Source organism: Orbicella faveolata, unplaced genomic scaffold (genome assembly GCF_042242905.1).
Source record: "Orbicella faveolata isolate gen_17 unplaced genomic scaffold, um_ofav_v1 contig_13, whole genome shotgun sequence".
In the NCBI taxonomy this organism is placed as follows: Eukaryota; Metazoa; Cnidaria; class Anthozoa; order Scleractinia; family Merulinidae; genus Orbicella; species Orbicella faveolata.
This window is the reverse complement of record NW_028301540.1, coordinates 3,204,953-3,218,692: the sequence shown is the minus strand read 5'-3', so window position 1 is coordinate 3,218,692 and position 13,740 is coordinate 3,204,953. Positions and strand designations below refer to the sequence as shown.

Genomic DNA, 13,740 nt, shown 5'->3' with positions numbered 1-13,740 from the left:
AAAACCTTTTGGAACAAAGCTCATTACGTAGAACTCAAACGATAACAGTCTTCCAAACTTATCCTAATGAAAACTTTTGCGGTATTTTTTGGATAGCTTATTTGTATTTGGACTTTCTTTGCAGGCTGGGGATGATTCTTTTAGCATTGACTTTGCATTTTAATTGTTTTACAAACACTGCCCTAGCTGTCTCTCTTGAACTTGGGCTGGATTAAGCGTAAAAGGGAAAATAAATGTTTGTTTATGTCGCTGTCGTCGCTGCTGGCAACTTACTTGTTCTCCAGGAACCCCACGAACTCCGTAATCTCCCGAGTCTCCCTATAAAGATAAAATATCATCTGGTGCTTAAAATGGCAACGTTAATGGCAAAAAAATCGATTCTTTCGTCGTCGTTATGTTTCAAGATCAGAGGTGTACGCATTTAAGGCCCCGTTCACACTACGCCGGAGAAATTTGAAAACGGAGGCTTCACTCTGAAAACGCAGCAAATGTTTTTCGTCCATACCACGCCGGAGGAACTTGAAAACGCAACAATCAGCGGTCGGACCTGGAAATCAAATGGTAACCGTGACTACATCGTTTTCGAAAAGCTCCGTTTTCAAAATAGTTTCCTTCCACACTTAATCGAAAAGCCGGCTTTTTTCAAATTTTCGTTTTCGTGACAGATAAGTGTGGACGGTAGGCCTAGCCGTAGAAATAAAGCTGCGTTTTCAAATTTCTTCGGGATAGTGTGGACGCTGCCTAGGTAGCTTTGACCATAGATTTACCAATAACAAAAGAGTGCGCGCGTGACGAAATCAAGACATCAAAAGATGAGTAGAGATATATCTTTACAATCATCTCATGTCCGTGATGCCAGACCAAGAAATAGCGCACAAATCTAAAGCTAACGTGTTTACTAGTTCAGTTATATGTCTCTAAGTATTTTTCTCTTAGAAATTGCGGTCAAAGTCGTACTCGTTGACGGATCTAGAGGTCTCTACTGTCATATCTATGCTTCGATCTTTGTCTTAAAACATTAAATTAACATTTTTATCATCATTCACTGTGAAAAGAACCTCAATTCTTTGACACTAAACATACCCTTTCACCTTGTCTTCCAGAGTGTCCCTGCGGTCCCTCCATTCCAGGCACGCCCTGGAAGAATAATTTAAACGTCAACAAAACGTCCAGAAAAGAAAATCGGAATCAATGCTCAAGTTAAAATAACATATGAAACACTTGACCGTACATTGGGAAAAAATGAGTCTGAATCAAATATCAACACTGTAAGCGATGCACCATAAATTCCAATAAAATACAAATGAAAATTAACCAAAATTACCAACCTTGATACCTCGTTCTCCAGGAGGTCCCATAGTTCCCTGCGGTCCGGGTTTGCCCTGTAAAGTGGTCGACATCTTTAGCAACTAAAAGCCTCATGAGCACAAAACTAGCATACCCTAAACTGCCGCTTATTAGCATTAGAGTTATCGGAGCACTACTCACTGAACCTCCCCCTCCCCCCCCCCCCCCAACACGCATCCTCCTCCAAAACGCCTCTGTAATCTTCAAACTAACATCATCTTAGATATCTTAGCCTAAAGAAAGTTTGCGATATTAATTGGTTAATCTAGGGCTGCGATAACCGAGATTCAGAATTTTCCGATCACTACTGTACGATCGGGACACCATTTAGAGAGGTTCCTGATCGATGCTGATAGAGTGATGCCGATAGACTAATTTAAGTGGTGTTATGTAGAATGCTACACATGCTGTTATTGAAAAAGCAACATCGAAAAAGGCATCTTAGATATACCCTTAACTGCCGTTTTTAAGCCCTGGGTTGGTACAACCTCGCCAGGAATTTTAGATGGGTTTATAAAAGGAGGGGCTTATATCCGAGGGGGATTATAACCGGAATAAAAAAACTGTTTCGTTAACGAGCTATAGCTGTACATGTTGATCGAAAAAGGCTATTCATTTACTGGTAATTAGGCCTGAAAACATCAGAATAAAACGAATACAAGACAAGGAAAACTAAAGGGGGGCTTACATCCGAGGAGGACTTAAAACCGGATGTATTTTTTGTCTACAGGTAGATGGGTCTAGCCGGGGGGGCTTATAAGCAGCAGTTTACGGTATCTTTGATACTCACCCTGGAACCAACTATTCCCATGATGCCTTGCGCGCCAAGGTCACCAGTCGCTCCCTACAAATGGTACAAGGACACGGAAAGTTGACGTTTGGAAAACTTCATATCCATGCCAGTTAATGATAACAAATAAACCACATTGTTATATAGCTGGAGTTAAGTTTAATCTAACGCGCGTTCTTACTGGTTGATTTATGGTCACGGGGTAATGGCTAAATCTAAACGTCGCCCTGGAGGACAACAATTACGCAATTGTTGGAAATATCCAGATTCAAGAGAAAACAAACCCAACTGTTTCCCAAGAGTAATCAAGTGTATTTTAAATTCGTACCCGCTTTCCTCTTTGTCCCGGCCTGCCACGTCCTCCAGGCATCCCGGTTCTCCCCTAAAATGGTAGCAAAATAGGAAAATAAAAACTTTGCTGATCTCATTGAATTAACTATAAACAGACGATATAGCAAACACTTTATACCGGTTTTCCCTTGTCACCATGTTCTCCTCTCGATCCAGGAATTCCCGGGTTGCCCTAAACAGGAACAAAAACGAGCTGGTAAACAATTTAAATCTGTTAATCATATACAAAATTGATCTCTCTTGTGGCGCAGAGGGGATTGATTTAGTGTCTCTTAGCCAGAAAAAAACAGATTCATTTTATCATCACAGTTTTTGCTTCAGTAAAAGCGTTTGCAGTCTGAAACCATTTTGGGAAATCTGAAAATCAACCCCTTTCGAATTTTGAATGCTGTTTTGAATTCCAGATGAAACCTCTAGCCTGTTTATAACTGAAAACTAAGCCAACCAAGCCACTTTGTTACACCTCCCAACTCAAATATGTTTTCCGGCTGGAAGAGAACGTGTCACGTGTCATGGGTCAAAACTCACTAACTCCCTAGGAAAAACAAAATACTAACTCCCAAGGGAGAAAAAAAAAGCTCTAACTCCCTAGGGAAACAACAACTTTCGACTCGCACGTGATCGTGATCTTGGGGAAACTCACTGTTTCCCGTGGGGCCGGTCATTAAATACCATGCATACGTTATCGCGCCATGTAATACCATTCATGTACGTACCGGGGATCCCTGATATCCTCGGGATCCAACATTACCAGGACGACCCTAAAACAGGTAAAGTAAGTATGGGCCATGAGATAATGTTACCAATAAACTACCGTATTACGCTAACGTCTGGCAAGGTAAAAATCCTAATTTATGGTTAACTTCGTGATAAATTGTATGAGTTCACAATGAGAAAAGTCTACCGAATCCCAGGTCATTTAAGAGTTACTTTGATATAGGGCTAAGCTCGTCATATTTTAAAGTTCAAGTCTGCATATTAGCCATCAGCCCGGCGCTTATCTCGGTTCCTGTAACATGACGCAATTAGGAATATTCCCCCTGGATGGAATGATAGTCCATCGAAGGGTTACTCCCAGCATTAAGTTGACCGGTACCCATTTGTACACCTGGGTGGAGAGAGGCACTGTGAGAGTAAAGTGTCTTGCCCAAGAACACAACACAATGTCCCCAGCCAGGGCTGGAACCCGGACCGTTCGATTCCGGAGTCGAGGGCACTAACCATGAGGCTACCGCTCCTCTACTAAGCTCGTCCTAAACTGTCACGTGATTGTTCCGATTATACATAGGAGCTACACGTCACGGAAATCACATCTGGAGAAAAATTAATCAATTTTCGTTGTTACACAGCTCTATTAGTAAAGTGTCTAGACTTACCGCTTTACCGCCTGACCCTTGTCCGCCAATTTCTCCTGCAGGACCAGTATCACCCTAAACATGGAAATCAGAACGGTCAGACGTCAGTTCTGTGAGTACTTGTATCCGCAAAACACGTGGTTTTAATCTTTTCAATTTTTCAAAAGAACTAAGTTATTTACGGCAATTTATGACCCTGTGAAGAATTTCTAATACTTTACAAACTGTATGCTATACTGCGTTGTTTGAACCTTACATCATTTAACTAATTCTATTCACTCTAATCTGATGTAATTAAGCATAATTGAATTCTCGGTGCATACGATAACGAAACGCAGGAAGATTATCTTACTCACGATGGAACCCTTTCCTCCAGTCGGCCCAGTCTCCCCAGTCTCTCCATCCATTCCCGCCGATCCTTTAGGACCCATGGACCCCATGTCGCCGCTATCGCCTTGGTAACCGATGTATCCAACGTTACCAGACCTCCCGTTTAGTCCTTTCTGTCCTGGTAATCCGGGAGCTCCTGGTGATCCGGGTGGACCGGCTGGGCCCTAATTGGGATAAATATGCAACACTTTAAAAAAAATCATTTCTTTCTGGCCATTCACTGGTGAATCTAGAGGATTGTCTTAAGAGGGCCCTTCAGATATACAACTCTACACTCCCCCTTTCCCAATTTTAAGGACGTCCAAATAATTGATAGTATCTGAAACTGACGACAAAAAAATCATCATATCTCAAAACAATCTTGTTGATTTAGGGACACATGAAGTTAAAAACCAGGCGAGGCTCCCGTCCACACTAACCCGGAGAAATTCGCTAAAACTACATCCTTATGACTTGATTACGGACAGCTTTAAAGACAGTGTGATGACGCTTGTATAGTACACAGGAACATGCCTAGCTTTGATGTCCGCTTTTTTTGGTGTCGGATGGTGAAGATGGTCTACCGATCAAGCTTTCCAGAGTAAAATAAGATCGTACTCCAGAACTGGGCTTATTGCTTGGAAACGAAGTACAACGAAAACCTCAAGATACCTACCAGTGGTTTTACATGCAAATTATGTGCAAACATACCGCGTATCAGTGCACAATTGACAGACGAAATTATTGTAGTGGACATCTGGATGCACACTTGGTTGGCCATAACAGCCCACGTCATCTTCTGTTGTTTCAAAGTGTTAAAACAACAAAAGGAACAAATTTGACTCTTTAATTAACAAAATGTTGTACATCAAACATTTAAGACCACGTTTTTTGAATGTACAAACAGATTCGATCCGCGCTAAAGTCTTCGTCTAACTTAACTTCATTTATGCAAATCTACAGGTCTTGCCTCTTTTGAAGTAGTTCTCGCTTATTTATTCCTTGATAATGGCGCAATGAGGTCGCCGAAACGTCGGAACATTATATCGGTAGTTTTTACTTGCTTATGTATTTCAAAAGTATTATTCACTCTTTTTCTTTTGACAGAGGAAATTCACTTACCTGATTACCTTCCGTTCCCTCGACACCTTTAGACCCTGGAGAACCCTGAAATAAGGAGCACCTTTTGTTTGTTTTGGAGGCCCAAGACTAACAATAGTTTGAATACTGGAAGCCATGGGGGCGGAGGAAGGGGTAGAAAAGATGTGTCGGTTAAACAGTAAAGCGGTATATGGCGTACTCTTTCATATATTTATAAGCTTCCTTTCTTCGTTGGGCAGCTAAGAATTTTCTTTAGCGATAAGAGTTATTTCTCTAGCTCCGAACTCTGTCAAACTGTAAAGCGCTGTTCAACTTTGGAATATTAAAAAATATTGAAAGAAATTTCGAAAGTACAACTTAAATTAAAACGATAGGACTGTATATAGCATAATCATTATTTCCTGAAACCGTGACCTCGGAGACTCACTTTTTGTGCCCTAGACACAGCAAGAAAATTCCAAATGTGGAAAAGACAGAACAGCCTAAAAAGTGTTTGATAATTTTGTTGGTTAACGACCGCTGTTTAGAAGCTAAAAGCAGTGAACCGGGATAATTATTGTGTTTTCCTTACCGGAGTACCAGTGTTTCCCGGTTTCCCAAGGAATCCACGAGGACCACGTTTTCCCTAAGCAATAAGAACGAACAAGATCATCAATTGCCATGCACTTTATATCACGCTAACCATACAAGCCCTAACCAAGTTATCCCAGACTCTCCCTTCTCCCACCTGGGTTCAACCCTTCATAGTGCTGGAAAGAGAGAGTTCAGGGAATGGTAGGTAAAAAAAATATAAAAAGCTTAAGTCTGCATACCAGCCAAGTGGCCCATCAGGCCGGAGCTTATCCCGGTTTCTGTAGCATGAAGCGACTAGGAGTATTTCTACTCCTCCCCTGGATGAGATGCTAGTCCATCGCAGGGTTACCCCCAGCATTACCTTCGCCGGTACCCATTTATAAACCTGGGTGGAGAGAGGCACTATGAGAGTAAAGTGTCTTGCCCAAGAACACAGGACAATGACCCCGCCAAGGGCTTGAACCCCGACCGCTCGATCCGGAAACGAGCGCACTAACCATGAGGTCACCGTGCCTCCCACTTCAAGCAATGGACTATTTATTCATTTGCAAAAAGATGGAAATGAATGGCTTTTCCGCGATACAAGAAGGAAGAAAATCTCTGGGTCCAGCAGGTTAAAGCTAGTACGATTGAGTGCCAATGTTTCCTTGCATCACATCTCAATAAATTATCAGGACAAAAATTTGAAGAAACGTAAAAATAATAAGCTTCGATAGTTAATGGTTTGATCGTAGAACAGAAACGTTACAGATGGCGTCAAAGAATACCGTGTAGCCCTGGTGCCTCATCCGAGCTCACACTCCACACAGGCCGGAATATATAAATTAAAATGCTAATAATAAATGAATAAATATAATAAATAAATAAATAAATAACACAACTTTGAATCATCAAACATTGGGACCACGATCACTAGAAAAAGTAATCAACTGACCGGTTTGCCATCAATTCCTGGTGATCCATCTAATCCTTGCACGCCCTTGAGAACGGAGAAATCTAACGATTAGAACCGCGGGATTTCAATGTATGCTCTTCCTAACGATCGCGCATTTTTTAATATCTTACATCATTCGGTGGGGTAATGCTCTTTTTTCCCATTCCAAGAAACAGCACCCTATTTAGAAGGGAACACGACGTGGCGTATCTCGTTTTTTGGTCTTTCCATGCCGACAAGACAAGAAATGATTAAATAATAACTGATCCCAGGAGCGCTTATAAAAGCAAACAAACAGCCAGTATTATAACATAATTACAGCATTTGCATTGACATCCTTTTTACCAATGATTTGTAGCGAGTCAATTGCAAATCGCTGGCGTCGTACGCCAAAATTGTTAATTTGTTTATTTAGGCATGTTTTCAAAATCGAAAGGTCGAAGTACATGGGTAATAAAAAATCCTTCTAACATTCAACGCTCACCGTTTCTCCTTCCTCGCCCCGGTCTCCCATCGAACCAATTGAACCTCGATAGCCACGAGGTCCTTTTAGGCCTGGACGGCCATCTGCCCCAGAGTCACCAGACGGGCCCTAAGTACAAAGGTCAATCATTTAGCTGTGGGTACTTCTTTTCCCTCGGCAAGATTCCAATGCCTTTTCACTATATTTTGCGCTATGATTAAATTCTCTACAATATGATGGTAAAAAAAACAAAAAAACCTTGAAACTGCCCATTTATTTTAAAGTAACGTTGTCACGAAGATACCACGATGGATGGAAGCCGAGCGAAGAACTTAAAACACCATGCTAGGCTTCCAGTGCACATTGAGTCTTAGTACAGCTATCTCGGTGTCAAGTTTGTTTGTTTTCTTGTTTACTTTTTTCTGTCTGATTTTTATAAAACCGATTCTTTGGAAACACACCTTTTGTCCCTGCTTTCCGTGAGTGCCGGGATTTCCTCGTTTTCCTGGTTCCCCCTAAGAAAGTAGTAAATTGGAATTGAAATGCTAATTTGAATATAAACTACAAAACGTAAGTATAACATAAGCTTGCCATCAATTCACCTCCCAAAGGAAACTGATTTTGACAAAATTAAATTTTAAATTTTGAAAGAAAAAGAAAAGAATTGGAATATTGAAGAATTTTACATCATCAGTGAAAAAAGTTAAAACAGGTACATGTAATGAGAAGAGCCACCTAAAAAGAACCGTAACAATCCTGTTGAAAAAAGTTGTTGACAAACTAGAGGCCAACGACGAAAAGTAATACACAGACATAGACAAAGACATGATATATTTTACTTGGAAAACACAATTGGCTATGGTAACGGTGCGTCCCATAGACTTGATAAGCAGAGTCTACAGGACGCACCAGGTAGTTTATAGGTGCGCCAAGAAAACAAAATAACAAAGTAAAATTCTATGTACAAAGAAATCTTTTTGTGACAAGATTGTTTATTGCATCTCATATACTTACAACCAAACCGCGCCTGCCAGGGTGACCGGGAAGGCCTAGGAAACCAACGTTTCCCTATTAAAAAAATATATATATGAAATAAATAACGACAGGGCATTTTATAAATACCATATCAGAAATGAATCTTACTTTCTCAAACTCTTTGATAATTCATCCAATTTAAACAAAGGAAATCTAGACCATTACGGTGTTCGGATACCGATATGATCTTAATTAGCATAGATTTTTACGATTTTATTCCACCGTTTTCTCCTTAGTTTTAGTTTCAATTGAAAAGATATATCAAACACCCAAAACAGTGTTTGACCACATTTCCAAACACCTCGAAGTTCGTCAAAAATACTCCGCTGCGCGTTGTATTTTCAACTCTCATCTCGATGTTTGGAAATGTGGTCAAACGCGGTCATTCGCGTTTGATATATCACATTTGGACAACACTATGCGTTTGATATACCTATCAACTAGTCTTTTTCTTAATCATTTGAAGCGAGGCGCAATTTTCCCGTCATATTTATGAATTTCAATTAAGAATCAAGCTGTTATAGTGTTTTTTTTTTAAATAGGAAGGTATGTGACTATTCGGGGTTATTCCCTCCCTCCCCTTCTTAAACAGCTGTCTCTTTTTAAGATAACTCCCCCCACCCAACCCCTTTAAAACCTCGGAAGGTGAGTTTAAGCCCCGGGGGTAAGGAAAAGGATTCCCAGTGCTGTAATTTAGTATATAGTCTTCTCTTGTTACTTACACGAGGTCCTCTTTTCCCAACTGCGCCTCTATTGCCAGTGATTCCAGGAAAACCCTGAGAAAAAAAAACCGATAACTTGTTTACACTTACATAACGTAAAGTAAAAATGAGGACAAGTGTACAAGGGAAATTCTGAATGACACTGTTCTAATAGCTCTGATTAAAAATAGTCACTGTAAGGAAGGCACTAGAACGCCTTGGTATATGGTTCGCCGTTTTAAGGGGGTTCTTCTTAACTGGCAATATGCCAGAAGACTTCGTTCTTAACAACAGGATTGCAGTTAAGAAGCAGCAAATCGAATCACGACTTCCGAGAAAGGACAGTAGTTTCTTCTACTCCCTGTTCCTTTTGGCTGTGAGAAAGTGTTGCCTTCGTCGCTAATTATTGGTTACCAAGGTTACTAATTAAGACTTGCCCGTGGTCCTGGCGGTCCGCGCCTCCCGGGAGGTCCTGGGTCACCCTACAACATGAAGCCAAAGTCACATTGATTTAAAAACTTTAAACAAGGCAAGATTTACGTACCAAGCTAGGTTGACTAAAGCTGATCACGTCTATTGCCGAGATTAGGAATGCTTTGTGGCTTGTCCTGAAGGTTTTTTGCCGGGTGCTAAGAAAAGGAACACTGATCAAAGTGTCCCGGGTTGCTTAGCATTTATCGGAAGGAACCGGTTGAGATGAGCGTTTTTCCAAAATCAGGAAACCAACCGAATGAGCTGGCGCTTATCATTTGCGATAGCCTTTATGCGTGATGGCATCAGACAAGCAAATTTCACTACCAAGCCTCGCTTTGAAACTGCAGGTTACAAATTTTATCGTGGACAAATCCCCAAAGGAGCAAAGATGAAAAGAATACCATCATGTGAACAACTCGAAGGTATCTGATGTTTGAGAAAATCCCTCGCAAACGAGGCTTGGTGTGAATTTGAGCGTGTGACGTAATATTACGTTTACCGTTGTGGGTGTTCTCACTACCGTTATGCTTATGACTTAGTGAAAACAAAGCCTTACATTTATACAGTTCAATTCACTAAGTCGCGTTACATAGTTACATATTTTATTGTTGTGAAAATTATTCACCTGTCTGGCTTGCGCCACTCCAGTGGTAATCATCGGGGCAACAACAGGACCCTTTTCACTAGACATAATCTGCACAAAAGAAAGCACAGTGAACCCTGTTAACTAGTATTTTTTACAATTTGTAACATAGGTAAAAAAATTTAAGAATTTTTACTACATAAAAATAGCTATTTTTAAAAAATAAATTTCTTGCTGCAATTGGTTTCATTTTGCTTTAAAAATTTGAAAAACGGATCCTTGCCAAAACTTGGAAACGTTAATTAAGTTCACCAACGCTGTTATCCACTCCCCATAATCTCTCCAATTTAACAGTAGTAGAAAAAAAAATAAGAAAAAAATTGTTTACTACCGATCCACTGAGTGACCAAGTGAGTGAATTATTTCTTCCCCAACTAACTGCTATATATAACCCATTCTAGCTACGCAATCGCATGGTACCTCAGTTTATTATATATCACTGAATAAAGCTATCGCATTGAGTCAAAATAGAGTAAGTTTGAAACAGTAAGCCACGAGTTTAAAGTGTGTTCATTTTATAATCTATCTTGATCCATCGTTAGACATTCTCATTTCCTAATGAGTTCCTGTAATTTGTCCACTACTGTCCTACACAATCAAACCATTACTGCTAAGTGTTCATGTTATCTAGCTATGAATTCTGTCTCTGTTTTCCAGTTTGTTCATATAGCTGTGTAATCCATTTCCAAATCCTCACCATCTTCACTTCCCAAATAGACTGTCCATCAACTCTCTATCTTGTCTTGTGTTCGTCCAGAACAAAGAAAGAAAAACGTTTGTGGACAGACTACTTCATAAGGGGTTCCTGCCAATTTTGAACTTTTCTTTTAATTAATGTCGGGTATTAGTCGTTTAATCTAGAGGTCGATGTTTTTTTAAAAAATTTTGAAACGATGCAAAGAAATCGAAACCATGAAGTGTTTTAGGTAACTGAACATCGTACCAAACAAACCTTACATTAGAAGGTCCCTTCTCCCCTGGGGGTCCGGGTGGGCCTCCAAATCCCCCTCCACCCGGAGGTCCTGGTGGTCCCGGGGCCCCGGGAGGTCCTGGATCGCCGGGTTCTCCCTGTAAACCAAAACGAGAACACGAAGGTATTTTAAAAGACTTGGACGATGATATTAGTAAAGGTGTTGAGGTAAAATGCCACATTCTAAAATGTAAGAACTCTGCAGGAAAATACCTTTCGGTAGCCAATTTACGAGAATTAGAAACTTCCTGTTAATTATTATTATTATTATTATTATCATTATTATTATTATTATTATCATTATTATTATTATTATTGTTATTATTATTATTATTATTTTATGGAGCAGTTATCAAAGCAGCCTTAATAAACAAACGGTTACTTTGATCTAAGTTGAGAATCACGTCCTTCTTACAAGTAGTAAAATTGACAGTCTTTCAATTCATCAAATATTCAAAGAACTTTTCTTTCTCCTTGACCTTAAAGGGATCTAGCGCCTGGTACTGTTCTCTTTTTTGTTTGTTTGTTTGTTTGTTTGTTTGTTTCTTTGTTTCTTTGTTTTGCTTAAGTGTCTGTTTTTATAATTTCTACTTTGCTTCTGTTGTTAATCATGATAGACTCCTTCGTCAGGAAATATCACCTTCTCAATCGCGTTTATTTCTCTTGTTTGCTATGATCGTCCTTCAACTGCCGTTAATTCAAGTCAAAACAATCATGCATTCTGGCGATAAGATACTAAGCTCGGGCACTCGGCTTTACAATGTACTACGAAATGTTATGTTGCAGACTACCCATACAAACGTGTGTGGGCTTCCTGTGGTTATTTAACATTTACCGGTTCTCCTTTTTCTCCTGGATTCCCTCTCGGTCCGGGGGGACCTTCAGAACCCTAAAAACAATTAAGCAAAAAGACTCTGTTACTTTGCGGAAGTTCTAAATAATTATTTGAAAGAAGTACCCTAAATGTTATGATACCATGCGCGCATGCAATGTTTCTGTCTGTTGGCTCCTGTAGACTGTTCACAGCCTCTCTATTTACGCACGCGAAAGAAAAAGCGAGCGGGAAGCACGTCGGGATGGGGGGTGGTGGGGTTTGCGAGCGGTCCCTACCCCCTACCCAGTCAAGTCTTCCGTTTCGCGCTGGCGTTTAGTTCTCTCGCGTTTCTGACCGCGCGTTCGATCATCGAATGAAAATACGAGAAAATAGAGGGATGTGAACAGTCTAGGCGTCTGCAGTGTTCAAATTAAATAACACTAAACAACTTGAAATAAGAGTCGCTATATCCAGAATATTAATTACCGGGGGGCCGGGTTCACCCGGATCACCAGGAGGGCCTACAATCTGAAAAATAAAACGTGAAATAGCGGGTAAATAAATTTTGGGATTATAATTTTTTGTAACTGAACGCAACTTCAGCGTGACAACTTTACCCATCATACACTGTATATCAAATTAAGATAACAGCACAAACCAGTATTCATTACAAAAGTACATAACTTTAGTAAAGGAGTTTATGATATGAAAGGCAACAAATCACATAATGACATTTTTGACATTGTGTGATATTGGATTTATTTACTTCTTGATTCCTTTAAGCATATTGCCTAGGAATCAAGAAACTAGGTGTTCAGTTGTGGTCAACCACAACAGTATCTCCAACGAACAACAATATTTTTTAAGGAACTGAAACTAATTTACCATCTCATTTCACGTACGTCGTTACTCAACCAAGACTAAAAAACTTGTGGACTACAGCAATGTATATTTATATATTTACCTGTTCGTGGTTTTGAAGATTGTCAAATGTTACGTTTTGTTACGTTATTCAACGCGGTGAGGAGCCAATGAACAGTGATTCCAAAACGGACACAAGAAATTAAACGGATTTCACACTTACCGTTGTCATTTTTTCAGCTACGAAGTAAAAACAAAAACATCAATGAGTCAAAAGTTGAAAAAAAAACGTTTAATATCTATAGTAAGAGTATTACAGGAATAAAAGTGTTTTTGATTAGCTGAAGTGAAATGAAAACCAATGAGGTTACGCAAAAACTGCCTTCGAAAGATTAATTTTCAAAGTGCTAGGTACGGAAAACGTAGTATTATATGAACTAGACCTCACCTGTTTTGGGTTTTTAGAAATATGATTGGCTAAAAAGACAGTATATCTATTCAAGATATTAGCAGATAATGCGGGCTTGTTTTTCAATTCAATATAATTCAATATAATATTGCATTATCTTTAAACGAAAGACACGGCAAATTGCAATTGACAAAAAAATACAAGTTAAAATAAAACAGTAAACATGACAGGCGCTACACCAAAAGCTTTTGGAGTTTTTTTTTTTAAAGACGACTCACTCTCCCCACCCTACCTCCTTTACACACTGTATCCGTGAGCGCTCGTAGGAGTGGTTGTAACTCCCCGGAAGAGGTTGCCATGAACACATTATTCTCAGCAGGTGGTGAGACAATCTTAACAAGGGTATCCACATCCGGGTTTTCACCGGTAGTAACAGCAAACAGATCGGTTGACTGGGCTTTTAAATTGACGGCCGCGTCTCCAACAGCGTCTGATGCCGAGAACTTCCCGGATGTTATTAGAACAACTGTCTAAGGAGAGATACCGTTTT

General features: G+C 39.9%; 1 protein-coding gene across 2 annotated transcripts in view; it reads right to left on the bottom strand.

Annotated features, from left to right (window-relative positions):
- Positions 1-13,740, bottom strand: part of LOC110069273 (uncharacterized) — a 44,662-nt gene that overhangs the window by 20,935 nt on the left and 9,987 nt on the right. For both annotated transcript variants that reach the window (XR_016205845.1, XM_089284082.1), the window contains exons 10-32: positions 13,483-13,720; positions 13,005-13,021; positions 12,407-12,448; positions 11,942-11,995; positions 11,094-11,204; positions 10,119-10,187; positions 9,457-9,501; positions 9,041-9,094; positions 8,298-8,351; positions 7,745-7,798; positions 7,305-7,412; positions 6,821-6,865; positions 5,885-5,938; positions 5,335-5,379; positions 4,200-4,397; positions 3,865-3,918; positions 3,205-3,249; positions 2,607-2,660; positions 2,466-2,519; positions 2,138-2,191; positions 1,329-1,382; positions 1,084-1,137; positions 274-318 (exon numbers count right to left, since the gene is read on the bottom strand). Coding sequence is in view for 1 of the 2 variants with exons in the window: in XM_089284082.1 (XP_089140208.1) it covers positions 274-318; positions 1,084-1,137; positions 1,329-1,382; positions 2,138-2,191; positions 2,466-2,519; positions 2,607-2,660; positions 3,205-3,249; positions 3,865-3,918; positions 4,200-4,397; positions 5,335-5,379; positions 5,885-5,938; positions 6,821-6,865; positions 7,305-7,412; positions 7,745-7,798; positions 8,298-8,351; positions 9,041-9,094; positions 9,457-9,501; positions 10,119-10,187; positions 11,094-11,204; positions 11,942-11,995; positions 12,407-12,448; positions 13,005-13,021; positions 13,483-13,720 (1,602 nt within the window). In the remaining variant the exon portion in view is untranslated. The remainder of the gene's footprint in view (positions 1-273; positions 319-1,083; positions 1,138-1,328; positions 1,383-2,137; positions 2,192-2,465; positions 2,520-2,606; positions 2,661-3,204; positions 3,250-3,864; positions 3,919-4,199; positions 4,398-5,334; positions 5,380-5,884; positions 5,939-6,820; positions 6,866-7,304; positions 7,413-7,744; positions 7,799-8,297; positions 8,352-9,040; positions 9,095-9,456; positions 9,502-10,118; positions 10,188-11,093; positions 11,205-11,941; positions 11,996-12,406; positions 12,449-13,004; positions 13,022-13,482; positions 13,721-13,740) is intronic.